Source organism: Pelobates fuscus, chromosome 5 (genome assembly GCF_036172605.1).
Source record: "Pelobates fuscus isolate aPelFus1 chromosome 5, aPelFus1.pri, whole genome shotgun sequence".
NCBI lineage: Eukaryota > Metazoa > Chordata > Amphibia > Anura > Pelobatidae > Pelobates > Pelobates fuscus.
The window spans coordinates 382,872,819-382,898,668 of record NC_086321.1 but is presented as its reverse complement, the minus strand read 5'-3'; the positions used below and the strand labels follow the sequence as shown (position 1 = coordinate 382,898,668).

At 45.1% G+C, this 25,850-nt stretch overlaps 1 protein-coding gene across 3 annotated transcripts; it reads right to left on the bottom strand.

Annotated features, from left to right (window-relative positions):
* Positions 1-1,121: 1,121 nt before the first annotated feature.
* VCF1 (VCP nuclear cofactor family member 1) lies at positions 1,122-24,760 on the bottom strand. Of its 3 annotated transcripts, none has more exons than XM_063456343.1 (3): positions 23,717-24,760; positions 3,357-3,441; positions 1,122-1,389 (listed from the first exon to the last, which is right to left on the bottom strand). In XM_063456343.1, exons 1-3 carry the CDS (start codon positions 23,731-23,733, stop codon positions 1,207-1,209), a joined length of 285 nt encoding a protein of 94 aa, XP_063312413.1. In that variant the 5' UTR covers positions 23,734-24,760; the 3' UTR covers positions 1,122-1,206. The 3 variants fall into 3 exon arrangements, with proteins under 3 accessions (XP_063312413.1, XP_063312414.1, XP_063312412.1); XM_063456344.1 differs by lacking the exon at positions 23,717-24,760 and adding an exon at positions 4,019-4,361; XM_063456342.1 differs by lacking the exons at positions 1,122-1,389; positions 3,357-3,441 and adding exons at positions 5,612-6,601; positions 7,442-7,532.
* Between the last annotated feature and the right edge of the window lie 1,090 nt (positions 24,761-25,850).

Here is a 25,850-nt window from a genome sequence, read left to right as displayed (position 1 = left end):
TAGGAAAGAATTGGGGTGCCAGCGAGGACGCTGTGCTGCACCAATTGGATGGCTTCAGTAAGACTGTCTGTTAGAAATGGCTGCATTTCAGTTGGCCATTTCGTTGGAAGCGCCTCTAGTGGCTGTCTGTGAGCGATGCTAGAGCCATGTGAATCCTGCAACGTAAACTGCTACTCCTATAGAATTTCAATGTTTAATTATGTATTTGTGGTCGGGGAGAAAAGCCGTGGAATAAGTATGTAGGTAAAGGGAACAGGCGCTGTGGTGTGCCGGAACAGAGGTGTAAAGCCGCAAGTAAAATAAATAAGGCATGTAGTTCCACCCCCAAGACTGCATCCCTGGCAATAACTATAACAGAACTAGGAGCCCTCCCATTAAGATAATATATGAAATGGACAAACCAGCGTTCTCCAATAGTGAACTAAGGAAAATAAAAGCTATATCCCATATCCACTATTAGCAGGGCATAGGATGTTTTATTATTGACGATTGGACATGGAGGAGGTTGGACTGATTAATGGCTAGTATGCAATTTGTACAGAGGTAACCAGGTACTGTCACACCACCTGTATGGTGGTATTGGAGCCCCCCACGTCTAACTGTGGGAATGTAGCTTGATGGTAATCTGTAAATGTGTTAATCGAGTTATTGTGATAAGTGGGTAGTTGTATATAGGTGACTGTTTGAAGAAAAATAAACCATTTTAAAACTAATTAGAACCAATGCATTGAATAGAGGTACTAATCCAAGTTTGTCTAACCGCCTTCACATAGTATTACCCAGTCTGCGTTCCGTGATTGCCGCTAAACCAATTGGACAGGTTGTGCGAGTGATAGGACATTTCTTAGTTACAGTTACCATTGAACAAAAATGCTTTGTGAGTTTTAGAGGTGGAGTTTGAGATGTATCTATGTCAAGACAGCGGTAGGACATGTCTAGCATGGAGGTGGATAGTGTCAGGTGGCGTAGAGGTAAGCTTCTGGGAACAGGCAAACAAGGAGGCTACAACAGCTCCTGTCCCCCAGAATAGAGGAGTATGAACAGGCTGGTAAATCCCTCTCACAACTGCAGGCTTAACACCATTTTCATCTATTTAAAAAGAACAAACTGCCATTTTATTTTTGTTTGTTTTTTTACTTCAAGTTTGTTGAGAACCAAATAATTATTTGAAAACGCATCCCAAACCTTTCCATGTATTGGTAGCATTTATTGGTGGCAGTCCAAGGAGACGTAATGACGACGTTGCAGGCAGTAAAAATGAGCTTCCTTCAGCATCGTATTGATGTGGACGTAATAACTCTGAGCATGGTAAGGTGGCTCTGATGAAGAGTTATGCTGTGGGGTCACATCCTGAGTTTTGATGGCATTCGTACTTGTGCTTTGTGAAAACTGGAGAGAAAAATAAATATCAAAAATATTAAAACCTATAACCATACACAACAAAACTACATCTGGTGCTAGCTAAGCTCTGGGCACTTCGTGTTCTATATCATTACAATAACGTTTAATTAAAGAATTCAAATCTGACCCATCAATGCTAAGGCGGGCATATTTCCAAAACTTGGGAAAAGGTAACGGTAATAACATTGATCCATTTCCAGCACCCCATGAAGTAATTCTTAAGTCAAAACACCAATGTTTAATTATGTACTTGTGGTCGGGGACAAAAGCCGTGGAATAAGTATATAGGTAAAGGGAACAGGCGCTGTGGTGTGCCGGAACAGATGTGTAAAGCAGCAAGTAAAATAAAAATGGCTTCTTAATATTTCTGTTCTATCTCATTTTTACTGAGGACATCACCTGACTACCTTACCTACTCCCTATTCATGCTTCTTTGGTCAGAATGCGTGGTTGTATAGGGAGAGGTATTAGCAGTAGAAAGAGGGAAGTGCTCATGCCATTGTACAGAACACTGGTGAGACCTCACTTGGAGTACTGTACGCAGTACTGGAGACCGTATCTTCTGAAGGATATTGATACCTTAGAGAGAGTTCAGAGAAGGGCTACTAAGCTGGTTCATGGATTGCAGGATAAAACTTACCAGGAAAGGTTAAAGGATCTTAACATGTATAGCATGGAGGAAAGACGAGACAGGGGGGATATGATAGAAACATTTAAATACATAAAGGGAATCAACACAGTAAAGGAGGAGACTATATTTAAAAGAAGAAAAACTACCACAACAAGAGGACATAGTCTTAAATTAGAGGGACAAAGGTTTAAAAATAATATCAGGAAGTATTACTTTACTGAGAGGGTAGTGGATGCATGGAATAGCCTTCCAGCTGAAGTGGTAGAGGTTAACACAGTAAAGGAGTTTAAGCATGCGTGGGATAGGCATAAAGCTATCCTAACTATAAGATAAGGCCAGAGACTAATGAAAGTGTTTAGAAAATTGGTCAGACTAGATGGGCCGAATGGTTCTTATCTGCCGTCACATTCTATGTTTCTATAATGTCTATAGTGCCTGCGCTCACAATTTTGAAAAGTGACAGACCCTTACAAAATAGTGAGCATCATAGATCTGACAATCTGACAAAAGGTGTACAAAGATGGCAGTCAGAAAGGGGGGAAGGTATGTAAACAATTTCTTGAAAAATTTCAGTTTACCTAAATTTAAAATAACTAAACAGGTGGCATTACATAACTACATTAAAGGGACACTATAATCTCCAGAAGAACTGCAGCTTCATGTATTCTGGTGAGTAGAATCATTCCCTTCAAGCTTTTTGCTGTAAACACGGTCTTTTCAGAGAAAATGCAGTGTTTACATTACAGCCTAGTGATAACTTCACTGGCCACTCCTCAGATGTCTGCCAGAGGTGCTTTCTGGGGCAGTGCTGCACTGTGTGACTGGCATTCATTGTCTCCACCCTCTGCATGCAGACACTGAACTTTCCTCATACAAATGCATTGATTCAATGTACCTCTATGAGGAGATGCTGATTGGCCAGGACTGTATTTGGCTTGTGCTTGCTCTGCCCCTGATCCGCCTCCTTGGCAGTCTCAGCCAATCCTATGGGGAAGCACTATGATAGGCTGAGAGAATCACTTCTGATGATGTCAGCAGGCAGATGAGGAGCAGAGGCAGCAGCTGCAGGCTTGAATACAAGTAAGATTTTGCAATGGGCTATATGGTGGTTTTAACACTATAGGGTCAGAAATACATGCTTGTGTTCCTTTAATCACCTCCTGTTCACGTTCTAAAAACTGATAATCCATTCTATGGACAGTTTATCCTAAAAATAGATAATTCTGTAATATCTGCTACCCATGGTCCCCAAGTTACCAATAACTGATCAGTCTCTGAGATCTGATTATTAATGTGAATACCCATCTATAACCGAAACACGCACCTTCATCTCCCGGCACATGCAGCTTGGGGTGCTCCGCTTGGGGTGCTGGAACAGGTTGGCCTCATTAGAGCTTCTTTGTCTCTTCCTACAGAAAATAAAAAGATAAATTGTCTGATCTATTTACAGATCATTCCAGAAACAAGTTGGAACAACATTCTTTCTGGGTCAGCAAACCGATCTCTGCAGATTAATAAATTACAATATTTACCTTAGCACCTCCACTAATAATTACTAAAAGTTTGTGCTATGATGGACTAAAATTGTTTAGTTTAGAAAAAAAAAATATATATATATATATATATTCACCTCATAAAGGCCCACTCTGACACGGAGCATGCTATGTATTGGCAGTGCATCATGGGAAATGTGGTGTAAAAACATCTGACACTGGGCCTCCTCAAAATGATTTGTTGGTAATTTCCTCTCAGTAAATCTCAGCTACGGCCTGAAGCTGGATTGAATTTCCATCAGGAAATAAATACACAGGAACTGACAATTTTGTGGCCAAAGTATCTGAATTAGAAACACTCCCAACTCAATTATTTAACCAGCTTCACTATTTTTGCTCAATATGTGAAATTCCCTCATCCTTCCTGTACTATTGATCGTTCAGTTAGTAAACCCCTCAGTACCATTTCACAATGAAAATGTCTGTCACTTACATGATCGAAAACAGCGTATCAGTAAGTAGACAATATATAATCCATGGTGCTAGTTTTTTTCTGGTGCCTTGTAGCACATGCTTGATTGAAGTATACAAACTCCTGTTGCACTATGGGTAACTAACAAGCAGCTCCTCGTAGGTAGAGACTAGTGAATGGGTGTTAACAAGCAGCTCCTCGTAGGTTGAGACCAGTGAATAGATGTTAACAAGCAGCTCCTCGAAGGTTGAGACTAGTGAATAGATGTTAACAAGCAGCTCCTCGTAGGTTGAGACTAGTGAATGGGTGTTAACAAGCAGCTCCTCGTAGGTTGAGACCAGTGAATAGATGTTAACAAGCAGCTCCTTGAAGGTTGAGACTAGTGAATAGATGTTAACAAGCAGCTCCTCGTAGGTTGAGACTAGTGAATGGGTGTTAACAAGCAGCTCCTCGAAGGTTGAGACTAGTGAATAGATGTTAACAAGCAGCTCCTCGTAGGTTGAGACTAGTGAATGGGTGTTAACAAGCAGCTCCTCGTAGGTAGAGACTAGTGAATGGGTATTAACAAGCGGCTCCTCGTAGGTTGAGACCAGTGAATAGATGTTAACAAGCAGCTCCTCGTAGGTTGAGACTAGTGAATGGATGTTAACAAGCAGCTCCTCGAAGGTTGAGACTAGTGAATAGATGTTAACAAGCAGCTCCTCGTAGGTTGAGACTAGTGAATAGATGTTAACAAGCAGCTCCTCGTAGGTTGAGACTAGTGAATGGATGTTAACAAGCAGCTCCTCGAAGGTTGAGACTAGTGAATAGATGTTAACAAGCAGCTCCTCGTAGGTTGAGACCAGTGAATAGATGTTAACAAGCAGCTCCTCGAAGGTTGAGACTAGTGAATGGATGTTAACAAGCAGCTCCTTGAAGGTTGAGGATACAGAATAGATGTTAACCAACTGAATGGTTGCTACCAACAAACTCCTCATAGGTTGGGCTTACGGAATCTAATGACATCACATGGCCGGCCTTAAAGGAAAACAGCCATGAAGTTTCCACATTACATTTTTCAGTAGTATATGTTCGTTTAATTTATTTCTGTAAATTGGCCCATTACCGTTACTCCATTCTTCTGACAGTTGCCATTTTCAATGTACGAGTCAGAAGGAACTTTTATCCAACCCAATGATCATTTGCTTTCCTGCGGTGTTCACCGATTTAGGGCTAATCTGCTCAGGCTTCCAGTCTGTCATCACATTATTACATTTAGCAATTTCATCTACAGGATTATTTACTAAAGTGAGACATTGTCAGCTAATCAAAGTGAATTTCCAATGCAAGACCAAAATATCCAAATGTGGCCTTGGTTTAGAGTTCACTTTGAGTTCCTGGCAATGCTCACCATTGTAAATGACCATGTTAGATTTAAAATGGCAGAGAATCAACGGCTTCCCTTTTCTGCCCTCCCAGTTACTTTAGAATGGTTGGTTCCCAAGACACTGACTGTACAGGAGATCCAGATAAAATATGTTTCATGACAATTGTCATTTAGTAACGCTGTAGCTTAGTTTTCCAGTATGACCACCCGACCCCCTGAAAGAGACTGCACGCAATGTAACACCAGTGTGGAAATTAAATCATTTTATTGTACACAAATAATTGTCACAATCTATATTCCTCCTTGTCATCACGTTAGTAGAACACAAAGGCTTTGCACTTTTTAAATATGATTTGCCCCACAAAGGGGCAGCGTGCACCGAAAGAGATCTTTCACCTACAGTTTATTTTATTGTACACATTTCCTTGCATCTCTCCCAGTTTGTGGAAACACCTCATCATAGCACACCCCCTATACACACACTCCGGGTGCTATATATCATGGCATCCGTCCAGATCCATGCTCACACCTCACATGCCTGGAGTGAAGCCTTAGTGATTTGTCATGTTTGACAGATGGGGAGAGTGGTCCATAAGAAGCAATGAACAGCTGGCATTTTTCAAAAGTAAAATATACATTATAAAATAGTGAGCTGCAGGTACAGTAACCCCAAAGTGCCATTTTATTTTTAACTTCCCAACCCAATATAATAACTGGAGTTACAGAACACACTGGATTAAACGGGTAAAGCTGGAGGCTGTTTTGAACTCTCTAGACTTCATTCTGTTCAGATCGCCTTCTTTTCCAAAATCCACTTCAATTATTACTTCTCCACAAAGAAAGAAAAAAAATAAATAAAACAAAATTGTCTATTGGAGCCACCAGAAGACAAAAAGGGCAGGTCATATTTAACTGATAGCCTGCTAATCAAAGCAATATCCGAGGCAACGGGCAGCAGCTGCTGTAACTGGTTTGCACATTAAAATAATGGCGCTTCTCAATGGTTCATGTGCTGAATGCATTCATAGATGGCTGACCACGGAGGCATTGGAACGCTGCTGTAAGCTGGAGAAGTGCGCCTCCTTCAGGATTTGATTGATGTGGACGTACGGTCCTTGATTGAGTGCAGACTGCTCCGGTGCAGAGACTTGCTGTGGCGTAGCTGGGCCAAATCCAGCCACAGTCTGTGTAAAGTCATTCGTGTTTAAGGTGCCGTTACTGCTGTCGCTGCCTGAAGACTGGAAAGTAAAAGAAAATAATGTTAAAATCTATCAGTGATACACTACATCTGGTGCTAGCTAACCTCTGGGCTGTTTCCTGTACTATACCGTTATAGTAACGTTTCATTGAAGCATTCTCTTCTGACCCCCATCAATTCCCAGAATGGAATAAATTACACCCAGTTCCATCATCCCATGATAAAGGAATGCAGGGATTGCTTTCTTTTTATAACACACCTGACATAATTAAGGTGGCCACAGCGCTTAATTAATTTGCCGAGCTCAAGCGTTAATACAATGTGAATATCGCCAGGAAAATGGTTAGGTATAATGAACACGGCATTGGCCACATACAGGCATCTAATATACCACATTGTGCCGGCACAGTTCAGTGTATAATCAAAGCCCTGTTATAAATTATTACAAAGATGCAGACAGGAGCCGCACTCAATCCCAGAGAGTACCCGGTGCACTGGAATAGGACCAGCAATCCCACAACGATAAGGCAACAAAAAGAAAATCTACAGACCCTCAGGGTGTTCAAGCTGTAGGCAGATTTAATGGTACAAAAAAAAACGAACAGCGACGTTTCTAGCTGCCAAGAGGTTTTGTCAAGCTGTCTTAGCAGGTCGAAACGTTGCGGTTCTTTTTGTACCATTAAATCTACCTGCGGCTTGAACACGCTGAGGGCCCGAGGTTTTCTTTTTGTTGTCAGAGTTTTTTTTATTGAATATTTTCAAAGTTATTATAATACAATGTTTCAAAACTGAATATTTTTTTTATAAAGATTTTCGTTTGGTTGCCTGTTATAAACAATGACTAATTTGATTAGGCATATCTTGCGATCCAAATACTTACATCTGTCTCCAACTCCTGCAACACAGAGTTTTGAGCACTCCTCTTGGGTTGGGGGAACTGGGTGGCTTCATTACAACTTCGTTGCCTTTTTCTGGGGGAAGAACATTCATTGTCACAATTTTTATTTATTTTTTCCCATTACATTTTTATTGAGCAGTATACATATATCATGTTACAGACATCTGAATAAAAATTGCAGCACATCATCATAGTAAGTTTAGAAGAAAAGAGATTTACTTTACAACAGGGCTTGACAAGTTTATTTGGAATCTAGGAGCCAGCTAATAAAGTTAGGAGCCAGTTTTTTGTTTTTTTTAAACTAACAAAGTTTAATTTAACGAGGAAAATTCAATTCTAAAAGGGACACTATAGCCACCAGAACCACTACAGCTTGATGTGTCTGGTGTCTATAGCATGTTCCTGTAGGCTTTTCAGGGAACACCTCTAGTGACAGTCACTCAGATGGCCACGAGAGTGTCCTGGGTCACTCCTGCACAGCGTGCAGCACCCATGTTCAGGGTCTCCAAGCTCTGCATGGAGGCGCTAAATGTTCCTCATAGAGATTAATTCATTCAGTGCACATTGCTTGGTACATTTGCTGCGCATGCACACAATCCTCCCAATGCTTTCCTAAGGGAAAGCATTAGCTTAGCTGAAATCATAAAGACTGATAATCTCAGTCATGGAGGTGGGACCAGCCCTGGCAAAACTTGCACAGGGTGGGAAAAGGGGGGATTAAAAACTACTTTCTCAAGCCATCGGAGGCGGCAGGTATCTGAACGTGCTCACATTTTTGTATACATTGAAACCCACTCAGCCTTCATACCTTTGGGAGAGCTGAGTGGATCTTTCCCTGTGGTCCAGTGCGGTCTAATCTTCTTGCAGCTCCTCACGGCTTTCTGCGTGATGCCGGGGCCGTAGTGACATCATACTCCGGCTCCCGATATCACTAAGCAGCGCGAGGGAGCTGCAGGAACAGTACTGCTCCCTCGCGCACTGCCTCAACCAGCCACCTCCATGCTCTTCAGGCCTTCAAAGCTCCCTCGACAGTCACATTAACTAACTTAACCGTGGCATCTGGGATTTGCCAGCACGTGAAATTTCTAGTCGCCGTGGCGACCTGGGATTTGTCGTGCCCTGGATTACCATATTGATGATGGTGTCTTTCAAAACCAATTGTACACATGATTTCTTCAAAATGTTTAAACATGAATGGAATTTGCCCTTTAACCCCTTCCCACATACCAGATAAGTTTGACAATAACCGTCCGATAACAACCTCGGACGTACCTGGTACGTCTGATAGTAAATCCCCACTTACCTAATCACTGGCAATCCCCCGCTGGCGATCGAGATCCTGGGGTCTGCCTGGGAGCTCAGACAGAACCCCTCTGCCCGATTCAGCCCTCCCATGCCATGTGATTGCGGGGTCCTCACGATCACATGGCCGGAATAGCCTGCTTGTGCAGTGCCTGCAGGGTGCCTGCCTGAGCTCTCAGGCAGTACCCCTAATGCCTGTACAAATGTTTAAAAAAGTTAGTAAAAGTTGCAAAATAGTTTTTAAATAAAATAAAACTACTTAAATCAAATATCACACATAAATCATTAAAAGTGTATTTTAATATTAATCTATATAATTACATATATTAATATTAAAATACATTTAGAATAATGTTAATTATATAACAGGACCTGTTATCTGACCCTGAGGAAAGTCCAGAGCGGGGACTGAAACGTTGGTCGCTGTTTTTAATTTGACTGAATAAAGAATTGATATTTAAAGACCGGTGAGCAGCTACTTTTTTGGCATTGTATCTTTGGAGTCCAGGCTTTGGCACTCGGCTATTGAGAAACTTCTAAGCGTGAGTGCGGGGGGAGTGGTGTGCGCGCGTGTGTGTATATATATATATTAAAAATCAATAAATAAATTTAATTAAAAAAATAATGAAATTTCATTTTAAGGAAATTATATACCGGTTTAAATTTGTTCTAACTGTATTTTGATATTAATATACACTGCACACTGCAGTGCTACCACTGGCACAGAGGACATTACAGTCCATATTTAATGTGGTGGACTCCTGCTCCTAATCGACTATTCTAATCAGACGTAAACCTATACAGTTATCTTATACAAAAGCATGACCTAACATACTACTAGCTAAGCTGGTTTGCACAGTAGCCTCACTGTTAATGTTGACACTTTGCTGACCTAACCGACCAACCTGCTTGCATATCAAACCTACTAGTGACGATGATGCTCCAAATGACATAACTGACCAAGCATGTCCACATGGAAGTCTTTCTGACGCTAAAGAGGCTCTAATGACACAACTGACCAAACTTGTATGCAATGTGTTAACCTTTACCTAACAAAAAAAATGTGCATGTTCTCTCATATTACCTCAATGTTATACATAACTATGAAACGCTGGAGGATTGCCATTGGGGTACCTCACATGCGACTCTTACATGACTATGCACTGCAAAAATTAAAAAAAAAAAAACCTTCAGCCACCTTAATCCAGCGCCGGGCTCCTTTGGCGCTGGTGACCTCTCCTTCCCCGTCGACGTCAGTTCCCGAGTGGAGCCGAATGTGCATGCATGGCCGGAGGCGTGCACGCATTCAAATCCACCCATAGGAAAGCATTACTCGGTGCTTTCCTATGGGGATCTTATTTGACACTGGAGGTCCTTGAGGACGTCCAGCTTCAAAAAAGTGCAATTTACTCAGTGTAAATCGCGGAAGCGGCCTGTAGCGGCAGTCAGGGAGCCACTTCATTGAGCGGAAGTGGTCTAGGTGCCTATAGTGGTCCTTTAAGTTCAATGAAGTGTGAGTGCAATTCCAATCATTATTATTTAGATTTTATTTTCCTGCTTAAGCAGTCTGCACTATTAGCTTTCATTTTGAATCTTGAACTGATACTTGTCAATGTAAAAGCAGCTGGGATTGTGATCATTGGACTTTATACATTATTTACTCATTTTATCTTTATATCCAGCCATTGGCACAACCTGTTTTTGTGTATTTTTTGTTGCTCATGTTTTAGGGTTCGAGAGTATCCTTTATATCCAGGGTGTGCTGCCTATATTTTGTCAGTTCTTCTAGCGATTATCCCTACCTGTGTTTTTAGGGAATGATTATACTCACTAGAACAACTTCATTAAGCTGTATACCGTACATTAAGCTGTATACCGTACATTAAGCTGTATACCGTACATTAAGCTGTATACCGTACATTAAGCTGTATACCGTACATTAAGCTGTATACCGTACATTAAGCTGTATACCGTACATTAAGCTGTATACCGTACATTAAGCTGTATAATATACATTAAGCTGTATAATATACATTATGCTGTATAATATACATTAAGCTGTATAATATACATTAAGCTGTATACCGTACATTAAGCTGTATACCGTACATTAAGCTGTATACCGTACATTAAGCTGTATACCGTACATTAAGCTGTATACCGTACATTAAGCTGTATACCGTACATTAAGCTGTATACCGTACATTAAGCTGTATACCGTACATTAAGCTGTATACCGTACATTAAGCTGTATACCGTACATTATGCTGTATACCGTACATTATGCTGTATACCGTACATTATGCTGTATACCGTACATTATGCTGTATACCGTACATTAAGCTGTATACCGTACATTAAGCTGTATACCGTACATTATGCTGTATACCGTACATTAAGCTGTATACCGTACATTATGCTGTATACCGTACATTATGCTGTATACCGTACATTAAGCTGTATACCGTACATTATGCTGTATACCGTACATTATGCTGTATACCGTACATTATGCTGTATACCGTACATTAAGCTGTATACCGTACATTAAGCTGTATACCGTACATTAAGCTGTATACCGTACATTAAGCTGTATACCGTACATTATGCTGTATACCGTACATTAAGCTGTATACCGTACATTAAGCTGTATACCGTACATTAAGCTGTATACCGTACATTAAGCTGTATACCGTACATTAAGCTGTATACCGTACATTAAGCTGTATACCGTACATTAAGCTGTATACCGTACATTAAGCTGTATACCGTACATTAAGCTGTATACCGTACAGTAAGCTGTAGTTGTTCTGGTAAATAGATTCTATCCAATGCATCCACTTTGGACCAATGCCCAACATCTCCAGTTCCGAGTTGAGGAAGAACAAGTCCTCTCTGTCGAATGCCTTTTCAGCGTCTATAGATAATAAAATAGAGGGTACCCTTTGTGGATCCGGGCCAATGTACAAAATATAGCATTTTTGCGGTGTTGTCTTTGACTTGACGGTACAAAACCTTTGTGGTCAGGGTGGACTAGGCCCTTCAAGAGCCGCCGGAGCCTGCAGGCGCTTCACGTTGATTAAAGATATGGGGAGGTAACTAACTACCACAGGCATCTGGATCTTTCAGTGGTTTAGTATTAAGAGTTATAATGACTTCCAGGCTGGGCTCCGGGAGCCGGCAGGTAGGGGAAAGGGAGTGCTACGCTTTAAGAAAGAAGGGACTCAACTCTTTCTGAAACTATGTATAATAAAGTGCTGAAAATCCATCTGGACCCGGACTTTTATCGGACGGTTTATTTTTAATTGCCATTTCAAGTTCATCCTCTGAGAATGGTTTGTCTTAGGAATTTATTAGATTACTAGTTAATGCCTTTTTAAATTTATCCTGTAAGTATGCCTTTATGTCATTTTTTATTTGGCAATCCGGCTTTTAAAAATCATATAGGGAGTGGTAGTACTCCCTAAAAGCCTCCGCAATATCTGCAGTAGTATGGACTAGGCTGTTTTTCTGGGAATATACATTGTTTTCGTTTCAAGTTTTCTGCATCTGTTACCATGGGCAAAGGATTGTTGTTTAACCCATAAGAGAGTGTTTTGGTTTTTTTTGCTTTGTAATTCAACAATATTTTCCAACCAGTTGGCAGTGAAACTAGTGCATGGTAGTCCGTATCGGAGAGTGATTCTTACATCTTCTCGTTAGATGCACCCGATTTAATTTTAGTTTCTCCCAGAGGACACATTTGTGAGCCTCCCATTGTATAGGCAGGGGATGTATCTGATAATAATCACCTAATGCTTTCAGCAGTGGCTTCACGCACCATTTGGTTTTTCAATATATTTGGGACACTTAGTCACCTGAACAACTTTAGCTTAAAGCGGCACTGTCATGCCGAACTTACCTTTCCTCAATCTCTTCCTCTTCTCCTCCTCTCTCAGGATCTGTTCTCCGTTTCTTCCTGTCTGCTATAGTTTTCTTTAAATTCATAAGACAAAGTAGGGACTCTTTGCCTTATGGAGGATTCCTCCGCTTGACCAGCTCAGACCAGCGGAGGAGCAAAGTGTGCTTAATTTCCGCTGGTCAGAGCAATTTTCCCATAATTCTTACCTTTCCTCCCTGTTCCCACGATGCTTCCTGTCATTTTAGCCGATACTGCCGAATTGAGTTCTAAGTGAATGAGAACAGTATGTTTGTTTGTTTTAGAACGCAATTCGGCACTTTGTTCGGATCGCAATTTCATTCGAATGAATGAAACTCCGATCCTATTCGTGCCGCGGCTGCATCTTGCAGCCGCTTAGTAGATAACTCCCTAATTCCCACAGTAAAAATTTAAAAATTACTTAGTATTAGTATGCTGCCCCTACTCGCTATACTGCGAGTTGGGCCATGTCTAGTAAGCAGTGAGCAGCCTATGACCCCCATAATAGCATAAGGGAGATTAAAATCTCCCGAATGCCCCTACTCACTATACCGCGAGTAGATACATAATGATAATGAGGGGGGGGGGAAACCTACTCTCCTTCCCCCCCCTTTCCGGCCCCCACCCCTGGGCAGCGGGTGGGGGCCGTAAAGATAATGAGGGGGGGACCTACTGTCCTCCCCCTCTCCGGCCCCCACCCCTGGGCGGCGGGTGGGGGCCATAAAGATAATGAGGGGGGGACCTACTGTCCTCCCCCTCTCCGGCCCCCATCCCTGGGCGGCGGATGGGGGCCATAATGATATGGAGGGGGGGACCTACTCTCCTCCCCACCCCCTCTCCGGCCCCCACCCCTGGGCGGCGGCCATAAAGATAATGAGGGGGGGACCTACTGTCCTCCCCCTCTCCGGCCCCCACCCCTGGGCGGCGGGTGGGGGCCATAAAGACAATGAGGGGGGGGGACCTACTGTCCTCCCCCTCTCCGGCCCCCATCCCTGGGCGGCGGATGGGGGCCATAATGATAATGAGGGGGGGGGGACCTACTGGGGGGGAAAGGAGAGTACGCCCCCCCCCCCCATTATCATTATGGCCCCCACCTGCCGCTCAAGGGTGGGGGCCGGGGGAGGGAGGACAGAGTACGCCCCCCCCCCATTATCATTATGGCCCCCACCTGCCGCTCAAGGGTGGGGGCCGGGGGAGGGAGGACAGTAGGTCCCCGTCCCCCATTGTAATTTATGGCCCCCGCCTGCCGCGCAGGGGTGGGGGCTGGATAGTAGTTTTTTTTTTGTTTTGTTTTTTACAGTGAGCAGCCACATGCTGCTCACTGTTTAGTGGACATGCCCCTACTCGCGGTATAGTGAGTAGGGGCATTCGGGAGATTTTAATCTCCCTTATGCTATTATGGGGGTCATATTGACCCCCATAGAGTGAGAGGGGGACCTGGGGTGGCTTAGGAAGTGGTGGGGAGCACTGCTCCCTGCCGCTTCTATCTTTACATATTACAAGGAGGGAGCTGCAAGCCGGTAGCTCCCTCCTTGTAATAAACTGAACGAACAAACTAACACTGATATTCGGTGTTCGTTTGTTCGTCTGATTTTTCTATTCATTCATTTCGTCTGTCTGATGAATGAATGGATGAATGAAATTCCCGTTCGCATGTCCAGGTGTTTCACTGGGCATGTGCGGGAATCTCACAGTCTGTCTAGTGTGGGCAGATGACGTGTCCCACAGGGACTTCACCTACCCACACAAAGATGGCAGCGCCCTGAATAAAGATCGGGGCAGAAAATAAAGATTAATAAATAGGTAATATGGGGGGCTTAGGGGCATTTGGGGGTGACTAAGGGGTCAATTGGATGTAGTGGAGGCGGGAGGGGTGTTAAAAAAAAAAAAAAAAAAAACGGGATTCGGCATGGCAGTGCCGCTTTAATGAAGCAGTTTTGGTGTATAGAACATGCCCCTGCAGCCCCACTGCTCAATCCTCTGCCATTTAGGAGTTAAATCCCTTTGTTTATGAACCCTAGTCACACCTCCCTGCATGTGACTTGCACAGCCTTCCATAAACACTTCCTGTAAAGAGAGCCCTATTTAGGCTTTCTTTATTGCAAGTTCTGTTTAATTAAGATGTTCTTATCCCCTGCTATGTTAATAGCTTGCAAGACCCTGCAAGAGCCTCCTGTATGTGATTAAAGTTCAATTTAGAGATTGAGATACAATTATTTAAGGTAAATTACATCTGTTTGAAAGTGAAACCAGTTTTTTTTTTTTTCATGCAGGCTCTGTCAATCATAGCCAGGGGAGGTGTGGCTAGGGCTGATAAACAGAAACAAAGTGATTTAACTCCTAAATGACAGTGAATTGAGCAGTGAAATTGCAGGGGAACGATCTATACACTAAAACTGCTTTATTTAGCTAAAGTAATTTAGGTGACTATAGTGTTCATTTAAGGCTTCCATTGGCATTTTTTTTAAAAATTTATTATTATTATTATTATTATTATTACTACAATTGTCTGGGATAGCTATTTTGAGGAATATGGGTGAGTGATTGTACCATGAGATTTGGCCAATGGTGGAGGATTTCATGAAACTTAAAGGGACACGATAGTCACCAGAACAACTACAGCTTATTGAATTTGTTCTGGTGAGTAGAATCATTCCCTTCAGGCTTTTTGCTGTAAACACTGTCTGTTCAGATAAAATGCAGTGTTTACATTACAGCCTAGTGATAACTTCACTGGCCACTCCTCAGATGGCTGTTAGAGATCCTTCCTGGGTCATGGCTGCCTAAAATGCATCCAAACATTCGGTATCTCCTCCCTCTGCATGCAGACACTGAACTTTTCTCAGAGATTCATGGATTCAATTAATCTCTATGAGGAGATGCTGATTGGCCAGGGCTGTGTTTGAATTGTGCTGGCTCTGCCCCTGATCTGCCTCAGCCAATCCTATGGGGAAGCATTGTGATTGGATCAGGCCATCACTTCTGATGAGATCAGAGGAAGTTCACAGGCAGCAGCTTCAGAATCGAATACAAATAAGATTTTACTGTATTTAGGGAAGCAAAGGGGGCCAAGGGTGCTAGATAGTGGTTTTAACACTATAAGGTCAGGAATACATGTTTGTGTTCCTGACCCTATAGTGCTCATTTAAGGGGCACCATGTGGCACAGGTAAATCTCTTATCCGCAAATTCTTTTGCCTACCCCTATTTTCAAGATTGTATATTCTGTAGTACCATATGTGTAAAGTTGTTTTCCAGTATATTTTGTCTTTCGTTGAGAGAGTGCAGATTAGATAGGGCGTCTAACTTCCTCCAGATGTCCCACTCTGTGCCTTATTTGGCGAATGTCACCCGCCAAAGCGGCAATTTGCTCCTGAAACGACGTCTCCAGCCGGGTCAACTTTGAGGCCAGATCATCTTTAGAAGGTAAGTTCTGCAAAATGTCCTTATTATCTGGTTCTCTGGAATCTAGAGATTGTTCTGATAAGGCTGGGCTCCACAGAGGTGAGCCATGCAAAGATGCCATCCAGTGTTCGTGCTTCGATCCTTCCCTGAAATACTTGTCTAATTCACTAGTTTTTTTTGTGTGTGGCGTCTGGTCCACCTGGTCCTGAGACAGTATAGACTTCTTTTTATTCCCCATTTGGAGCAAATTCTTCCAAAGGCTTGATACAGGTTATGTGATCCAGGAGCTCACTCATGGTGCATCGGTTTACATTGCACGCTAGGCCATGCCCTTATTGTCACAATATTTGTGTTAATATGCAGGTTAAACAGTGTGGTAGAGTAATGCAGACACGGAAATCTGTGCAATAGACAGCAGCACATTCTTTCATCATGTTCAAACAGAGCAAAAAAATGCAACTCTTACTTCTGGGTATTTCCTAAAAATAATTACGGAGAAATTCATAATGACGATTGAATCCAACAAAAGAAATGACTTTGTCTAATGGGTAAAAGGCTTCCGGAGTCCGTGTTTGAGATTTCCCAGCAGCTGTTTTAAGTGGGGACTATTTTAGAGAGGGACACGGGCTCCTGGTAGACGTGCCACAAGATGCAGACAGACACCAGAAGAGAGACGCAGGTTTCCACAAGTGAGAGTTGCAGATAAGTCTCTCCCCTGGTAGCTTGTCATAGAACGTGACGGCAGATAAGAACCATTCGGCCCATCTAGTCTGCCCGATTTTTTTTTTTAATACTACTGCAATAACCTTCTCAGTGGTCTTACGTGTTCCCAGATTGCACCGCTGCAATTAATAAGGAATGCGGCGGCGAGGCTTACTTTCCTGTCTGCTCGCACCTCTCACGCCTCCCCGCTCTGTCAGTCAGTGCATTGGCTTCCAGTTAGATATAGAGCTCAATTTAAAATTCTGGTGCTTGCTCACAAGTCAATACATAATGCTGCTCCAACCTACCTATCCTCCCTAATACACAAGTATGTCCCGTCGAGGCCCCTACGCTCTGCCAAAGACCTACGCCTATCCTCTGCCCGGATCCCCACCTCTGACGCTTGCCTCCAAGATTTCTCCAGGGCTGCACCTCTTCTGTGGAACTCCCTTCACTTCTCCGTTAGACTTTCGACCAGTCTCCATTCAAAACATCATTGAAAACTCACTTCAAGAAAGCATATCAATTAAACTGTTAGCAGGTTTTTATCCCCCATGACGCCTCTCCTGCAACTGTCAAAAATTACCTACTAAGCCCTCAGTGAATACTTTTCTAACAACCTACTTCGTACCCCTACTTTTACCCTTTGCATCACTATACCCCACTCCCTCTAGAATGTAAGCTCATTGAGCAGTGCCCTCCACCTCTCTGTTCCTGTACGTCCAATTGTCTGGTTAAAATTACATGTCTGTTAGTCCACCCATTGTACAGCACTACGGAATGTGATGGCGCTATATAAATAATAAAATAATAATTAGTCCCTGGCCTTATCTTATAGTTAGGATATGCTTATGCCTATCCAACGCATGCTTTAACTCCTTTACTGTGTTAACCTCTACCACTTCAGCTGGAAGGCTATTCCATGCATCCACTACCCTCTCAGTAAAGTAATACTTCCTGATATTATTTTGAAACCTTTGCCCCTCTAATTTAAGACTATGTCCTCTTGTTGTGGTAGCTTTTCTTCTTTTAAATATAGTCTCCTCCTTTACTGTGTTGATTCCCTTTATGTATTTAAATGTTTCTATCATTTCCCCCCCCCCCCGTCTCGTCTTTCCTCCAAGCTATACATGTTAAGATCCTTTAACCTTTCCTGGTAAGTTTTATCCTGCAATCCATGAACCAGTTTAGTAGCCCTTCTCTGAACTCTCTTTAAGGTATCAATATCCTTCTGAAGATACGGTCTCCAGTACTGCGTACAATACTCCAAGTGAGGTCTCACCAGTGTTCTGTACAATGGCATGAGCACTTCCCTCTTTCTACTGCTAATACCTCTCCCTATGCAACCAAGCATTCTGCTAGCATTTCCTGCTGCTCTATTACATTGTCTGCCTACCTTTAAGTCATCAGAAATAATCACCCCCAAATCCCTTTCCTCAGATGTTGAGGTTAGGACTCTATCAAATATTCTGTACTCTGCCCTTGGGTTTTTACGTCCAAGATGCATTATCTTGCACTTATCCACATTAAATGTCAGTTGCCACAGCTCTGACTATTTTTATAATTTTTCTAAATAATTTTCCATTTGGCTTATCCCTCCTCGAATATCAACCCTGTTACATATCTTAGTATCATCAGCAAAAAGACACACCTTACCATCAAGACCTTCTGCAATATCACTAATAAAAATATTCAAGAGAATGGATCCCTGAGGTACCCCACTGGTGACAAGACCATGCTTCGAATATACTCCATTGACCACTGCCTTACCCATTCAACAATATTGGAATCCAAACTTTGCCCACCAGTTTGCCACACACCAAGCAGGCAGGTCACTTTGAGAGGCCTTAAAAGACCCTGAAAATGGAAGCAGTGCTGTACGTGCACTAGCTGCACCATGGAATAGCACACTGTATATAATTTACAGTTTTAAAGCGGCACTGTCATGCCGAACTTACCTTTCCTCAATCTCTTCCTCTTCTCCCCCTCTCTCAGGATCTGTTATTCTTTTCTTCCTGTCTTCTTTAGTTTTCTTTAAAACCATAAGACAAAGTACGGACTCTGTCTTATGGGATTCCTCCGCTTGACCAGCTCAGACCAGCGGAGGAGCAAAGTGTGCTTCATTTCCGCTGGTCAGAGCAATTTTCCCATGATCCCTAGCTTTCCTCCCTGTTCCCACAATGCTTCCTGTCAGTATTGCCGAAAGTCCTGTCACTTAGACAGAACGCCGGCAAAACTGCCGAATTGCATCCTAACAGAATGAGCACCGTTTCTCCATTGGTGTTAGGATGCAATTCGGTACTTTGTTCGGATCGGAATTTCATTCTAATGAATGAAACTCCGATCCTATTCGTGCTGTGGCTGCATCTTGCAGCCGCTTAGTAGATAACTCCCTAATTCCCACGGTATCAGGGAGCTATCTACTAAAAGGCTGAAAGACCTGAATTGGTCTTTCAGCCAAATTTACTAATACTAAGTAAAAATGACTTGGTATTAGTAAATAATATGCCCCTACTCGCTATACCGCGAGTAGGGGCATGTCTAGTAAGCAGTGAGCAGCCTGTGGCTGCTCACTGTAGAAAAAAAATAAAAAAAATATTGCCCCCCACCCCCAAATGACGGGTGGGGGCCGTAAAGTAAAATAAGGGAGGGAGACCTATTGTCGTCCCCCCCCCCGGCCCCCACGTCTGGGCGGCGGGTGGGGGCCATAATAGTAATAAGGGGGGGGGACCTACTGTCCTCCAGCCCCCGGCCCCCACCCCTGGGCGGCGGGTGGGGGCCCTAATGGAAAAAAGGGGGGGGGACCTACTGTCCTCCCCCCCGGCCCCCACCCCTGGGCGGCGGGTGGGGGCCATAATAGTAATAAGGGGGGGGATCTACTGTCCTCCCCCCCCCGGCCCCCACCCCTGGGCGGCGGGTGGGGGCCATAACGATAATGGGGGGGGGACCTACTGTCCTCCCCCCACCCCCACCCCTGGGCGGCGGGTGGGGGCACTAAGTAAATTCCCCCCCCCCCCCCATCAAGGTGACTAGGGGTGCCCAAGCCCCTAAGAACTTTCCAAAGAACTAGGGGTTCTTTCCAAAGAACTTTCCCACGCTTGTAAAATGACACAGAGCACTGTGATTGGATGGATTTCAAGCCATCCAATCACAGTGCTCTGTGACATTTTACAAGCGTGGGAAAATTCCAAAGAACTTTCCCACGCTTGTAAAATGACAAAGAGCACTATGATTGGCTTAAACCCACCAATCAGAGTGTTCTTAGGCTAATTGCAGGGCGGGGCAAGGCTTTATAAGCCTTGCCCCGCCCTGCGGAGCTCAGTCTGCGCGGAGCCCTCCATGGGTGAAGATGGATTATTTTTTTGTGCGCTCGGGTTTTTTCTTTTTCGTCAGGTTTTTTTTTTTGCGCTCGGGTTTTTTTATTTTATTTTTAGTTCGACGGCTATGATGGTTTTTTATTTGGCCTTTTTTGGGGCTGAAAAATGAAGATTTTAGAAAAAAGAAGACGTCGAATGGTAAGTTTAATTTTACTTTACAGGTTAGCAATTTTATTCCCCCCTCACTATTTTTTAGGGTGAGGGGGGTAGGTAGGGGCATTTTTTATTTGGGTGGGGGGGTGGGTGACTAGGGGCTTGGGCACCCCTAGTCACCTTGATGGGGGGGGGGGGGGGGAATTTACTTAGTGCCCCCACCCGCCGCCCAGGGGTGGGGGCGGGGGGAGGACAGTAGGTCCCCCCCCATTATCGTTATGGCCCCCACCCGCCGCCCAGGGGTGGGGGCCGGGGGGGGGGGAAGGACAGTAGATCCCCCCCCCCCTTATTACTATTATGGCCCCCACCCGCCGCCCAGGGGTGGGGGCCGGGGGGAGGACAGTAGGTCGTCCCCCCCTTTTTTCCATTAGGGCCCCCACCCGCCGCCCAGGGGTGGGGGCCGGGGGCTGGAGGACAGTAGGTCCCCCCCCCCTTATTACTATTATGGCCGCCGCCCAGGGGTGGGGGCCGGGGGGGAGGACAGTAGGTCCCCCCCCCCTTTTTCCATTAGGGCCCCCACCCGCCGCCCAGGGGTGGGGGCCGGGGGCTGGAGGACAGTAGGTCCCCCCCCCTTATTACTATTATGGCCCCCACCCGCCGCCCAGGGGTGGGGACAGTAGGTCCCCCCCCCCCCCTATTACTATTATGGCCCCCACCCGCCGCCCAGGGGTGGGGGCCGGGGGGTGGAGGACAGTAGGTCCCCCCCCCCTTATTACTATTATGGCCCCCACCTGCCGCCCAGGGGTGGGGGCCTGAGGGGAGGACAGTAGGTCCCCCCTCATTCCCATTATGGCCCCCACCCGCCGTCCAGGGGTGGGGGCCGGCGGGGGAGGACAGTAGGCCCCCCGTCCCCCCCTTATTACCCTTTTTTTTTTTTTTTACAGTGAGCAGCCACAGGCTGCTCACTGTTTAGTGGACATGCCCCTACTCGCGATATAGCGAGTAGGGGCATTGGGGAGATTTTAATCTCCCTTGTGCTATTATGGGGGTCATATTGACCCCCATAGAGTGAGGGGGGGACCTGGGGGGCTTATGAAGTGGTGGGGAGCTCTGCTCCCTGCCGCTTCTATAGTTACATATTACAAGGAGGGAGCTGCACGCCGGTAGCTCCCTCCTTGTAATAAACTGAACGAACAAACTAACACTGATACACAGTGTTAGTTTGTTCGTCTGATTTTTTCTATTCATTCATTCGTCTGTCTGATTCGTCTGTCAGTGTTTCACTGGGCATGTGCGGGAATCTCAGGGCTATCTAGTGTGGGCAGATGACGTGTCCCACAGGGACTTCACCTACCCACACAAAGATGGCGGCGCCCTGAATAAAGATCGGGCAGAAAATAAAGAATAAAAAATAGGTAATGTGGGGGGCATAGGGGCATTTGGGGATGACTAGGGGGTCGATTGGATGTAGTTGAGGCGGGAGGGGGGTTAAAAAAAAAAACGGAATTCGGCATGACAGTGCCGCTTTAATAAAAGTTAACTGCTTATTGAGGAAAGTTAGTGCTACTGAAAGCAGGGAGTCCTTACTGTCACAATATTTTCCATATAAACCAACTCTAACACAAGACTTTCTACTTCTTACATCATGGACAACGGAGATCAAAAATGGAGCTAAGAAGTACCGCTATTAGCTATGACTTCAGACAGCAGGTCCGGGACTGGCAGACATTGCCCCCTCTCTGCTTGCCGTTAGTACCTAGTCCAAAAGCTGGTATTTGTAGCCTGTGTGATTCAACGTGGAGGCAGCTAAATGAATGTAGTGATATAATTTGCAATGATCACATTCATTAGTATTACAGTAACATTTTCCGCCTGGCGAGCCCAGAAATCATTATACAGCTGCAATTTCCATCATTAAAGGACCACTCTAGTGCCAGGAAAACACTAGTTTTCCTGGCACTATAGTGCCCTGAGGGTGCCCCCACCCTCAGGGTCCCCCTCCCGCCCGGCTCTGGAAAGGGGAAAAGGGGTAAAACTTACCTTTTTCCAGCGCTGGGCAGGGAGACCTCTGCCTCCGATCCTCCTCCGTTCCGCCCCGTCGGCTGAATGCGCACGCGCGGCAAGAGCTGCGCGCGCATTCAGCCGGTCGCATAGGAAAGCATTTACAATGCTTTCCTATGGACGCTTGCGTGCTCTCACTGTGATTTTCACAGTGAGAATCACGCAAGCGCCTCCAGCGGCTGTCAATGAGACAGCCTCTAGAGGATTATGGGGAAGGCTTAACCAATTTATAAACATAGCAGTTTCTCTGAAACTGCTATGTTTATAAAAAAAAATGGGTTAACCCTAGCTGGACCTGGCACCCAGATCACCTCATTAAGCTGAAGTGGTCTGGGTGCCTAGAGTGGTCCTTTAAGGTTGAAACACGTTGTACGTCTCTAGAAAGGTTTGTCTCTGCTAGTTACTGGACTGTTCTACTCTGGGGATTTAACTGGTTATAAGCGTCTACATTACAAGCCAGCTCTAAACCATGGCAATGCTTAGATAAGATGCCTGGCACACGTCAAACGTAACACAGCTTGTAAATGGTTAACAGGACAGAGAAAGCAGGCCCCCAGCACCCCCCAGGTAAATTGCCAAACTGTTCACAAATGACACCATATCCACTACAGCAGTCTGTGGAGGTTATGGCGCCAGGAGTGTTCCTTTTCAGATTGGCAAAGCATCACAGGAGTAAGAATTCCAAAACAGACAAGGACCAACGGATTAGTCCAATGAAACACATCTAGATTAGGACCCCAAAAGAAGATTTCTGCAAGAAGCATGATCCTCCCCGATTAACATGACATGTTTTACTGCAATTAGATTGGAGAATCTTCTATACATAGTGCCCAATAGGGAAAGGTCCCCCTGCTCCAAATGGTTAAAGTAACCCTTTACAATTTCATGGTCAATTCTGGGTTTTTGTCTTAAAGGGTTACCGCTAAAGGTAACGCACCATAAGCGAAACAGCTATGCGTATAATTAGAGCTCAATGTATGGGTTACATTGTCTAAAGAGTCTAGGTGGCATTCCCAGTTTAACATAATCTAGCCCCCCGCCCCCCCCCATTAAACAGCACTGATAAAGTGGAACCCACACTTCACTATTGCTCAATTAACCACCACCCTAGTTGGATAGAAATGAATGATAATATGGAAGGGTTAAACCTGCATTGCCAGTTTGAGGAGAGGGCAGTCTCCGCACACCTGGGGATGACCATATAAACTTTAAGGTAAAATAAAACCTGCAACATTGAACTGTAAAACAGACTGTATTGGTAATTGGCCAATAGTGTCCCTTTAAATATGGGTTCCATTGTATCTTTACATCAATATACTTGGATGGATATACTGTGTGTGTGTATATATATATATAGCAACCACCTCTAATCATCAACTAGCTATTCAGTGTAACTCACCTGCTTTCAGGCAACATTTGGGCGATGAGGTCCTGGCTGGACCAAGCTTCCTAGATCTAGGGGCCCCTGTATGTCCGATGAAAGGCTTAAAGGGCCAGATAGATGCTTGAAGATTGAGGATAGACCGGCTCCCAGGAACTGAGGGTTCTAGGCCTTGGTATTGGGGTACACAGAGCCTTCGTGGGGTTCTAGGCTTTGGTATTGGGGTACACAGAGCCTTCGTGGACTGGGGTTTCTAGGCCTTGGTATTGGGGTACACAGAGCCTTCGTGGGGGTTCTAGGCCTTAGTATTGGAGTACACAGAGCCTTCGTGGGGGTTCTAGGCCTTGGTATTGGGGTACACAGAGCCTTCGTGGACTGGGGGTTCTAGGCCTTGGTATTGGGGTACACAGAGCCTTCGTGGACTGGGGGTTCTAGGCCTTGGTATTGGGGTACACAGAGCCTTCGTGGGGGTTCTAGGCCTTGGTATTGGGGTACACAGAGCCTTCGTGGACTGGGGGTTCTAGGCTTGGGTATTGGGGTACACTTAGCCTGGGTGGACTGGGGGTTCTAAACCTGGGTATTGGGGTACGCTGTGGTTCTAGGCCTGGATATTGGGGTACACTAGGGCCGGGTTCTGTGGTACTATTGTGGTTTTGGGCCCGGGTTCTGTGGGGGTGGCCCGGGTTCTGTGGGGGTGGCCCGGGTTTTGTGGGGGTGGCCCGGGTTTTGTGGCGGTGGCCCGGGTTTTGTGGCGGTGGCCCGGGTTTTGTGGCGGTGGCCCGGGTTTTGTGGCGGTGGCCCGGTTCGGCCCGGGTTTTGTGGAGGTGGCCCGGGTTTTGTGGCGGTGGCCCGGTTCGGCCCGGGTTTTGTGGAGGTGGCCCGGGTTCTGCGGCGCTGGCCCGGTTCGGTGTCTATCTGGCTGACGGTCTGTCCCCGAGGCTCCGGCCCCGGCTGCTCCCAGCCCAGCTCATACTCTGTCTCCCCGCCGGAGAGCCTCTCAGGCCCCGCTGGGCTCCATACTCCAGTCCGAGGCTGCGGCCGGATACGGCTCCCGTGACGTCAAAGCGCTCACAAAGCCCAGCGACGCTCAGCGCGAGCCAATGGCAGCCAGCCTGGGAGACACAAACATGTCGCCGGTGCATAGCGGACGCCATTTTGTTGGTTTACGTGCAAGTCATAGGCCCTCGTGACGTCACCTTCCCAATGTGAGCCAATAGGAAATCGGCTGGAGAACTGAAGATGTCGCTGCCATGGAGAGCGGCGGCGGCCATTTTATTGGTGGTGTAACCCAGGCGGCCATTTTGTTGGTTCTACACCACATGACTGTTTATATTGGTTCATGATTTGTGTGTCATAGTCAGTCAGGACCCCTAATCTAAAAATAAAACATAAGGGATACTTTAGGCCAGAGCAACAAATTGAAGTTTTGTATTGAGGGAAATAATTAATTGAACGTGATATTATTATTATTATTATTATTATTATTTATATAGCGCCGTCACATTCCGTAGCGCTGTACAATGGGTACAATTATAAGTAGAGAACGTATCGGTCACAGCGTATACTGCGCAGTATATATCGTACATGGAACCGCCATGAACAATGGGATAAACGTTACACAGACAGGCCAGGGAAAGAGATATTTAATTATCAGAATGTAATCTCAGATCCATTGGGGTCAGGCGGGGCGCCATTGCCATCGCCATCTCCGCCCACGAGAGTCTACAAATGTCTCCAGCTAGGGGTTCACACATGGCAGAAGGAGTCTGGGGTTAATAGGATAAAGTGTGTGAATTGGGGCGAGACCGGGGTTAATTCAATCATATGAAGTTTAAATATTTTAATAAAATTTAGCAAAAAACTGAACTACTGTCTCATCCTGTCTGAATGTATATACAAAATGATTCTGCTTTCTCTCTCTCAATCTTGTAGCTGGCCTGCTCTCTCTTCATCTTGTAGCTGGCGATGCTGTCTCTCCTCCATCTTGTAGCTGGCCCTGCTCTCTCTCCTCCATCTTGTGGCTGGCCCTGCTGTCTCTCCTCCATCTTGTATCCGGCCCGGCTGTCTCTCCTCCATCTTGTAGCTGGCCCTGCTCTCTCTCCTCCATCTTGTAGCTGGCGATGCTCACTCTCTCCTCCATCTTGTAGCTGGC

What these genes read in the sequence shown, in the direction of transcription:
- VCF1 (XM_063456342.1), bottom strand. An exon ending in TGCAGGAGTTGGAGACAGAT is followed by an intron (nt 6,602 to 7,441) that starts GTAAGTATTTGG and finishes TTTACTTTCCAG; the next exon opens with TCTTCAGGCAGCGACAGCAG.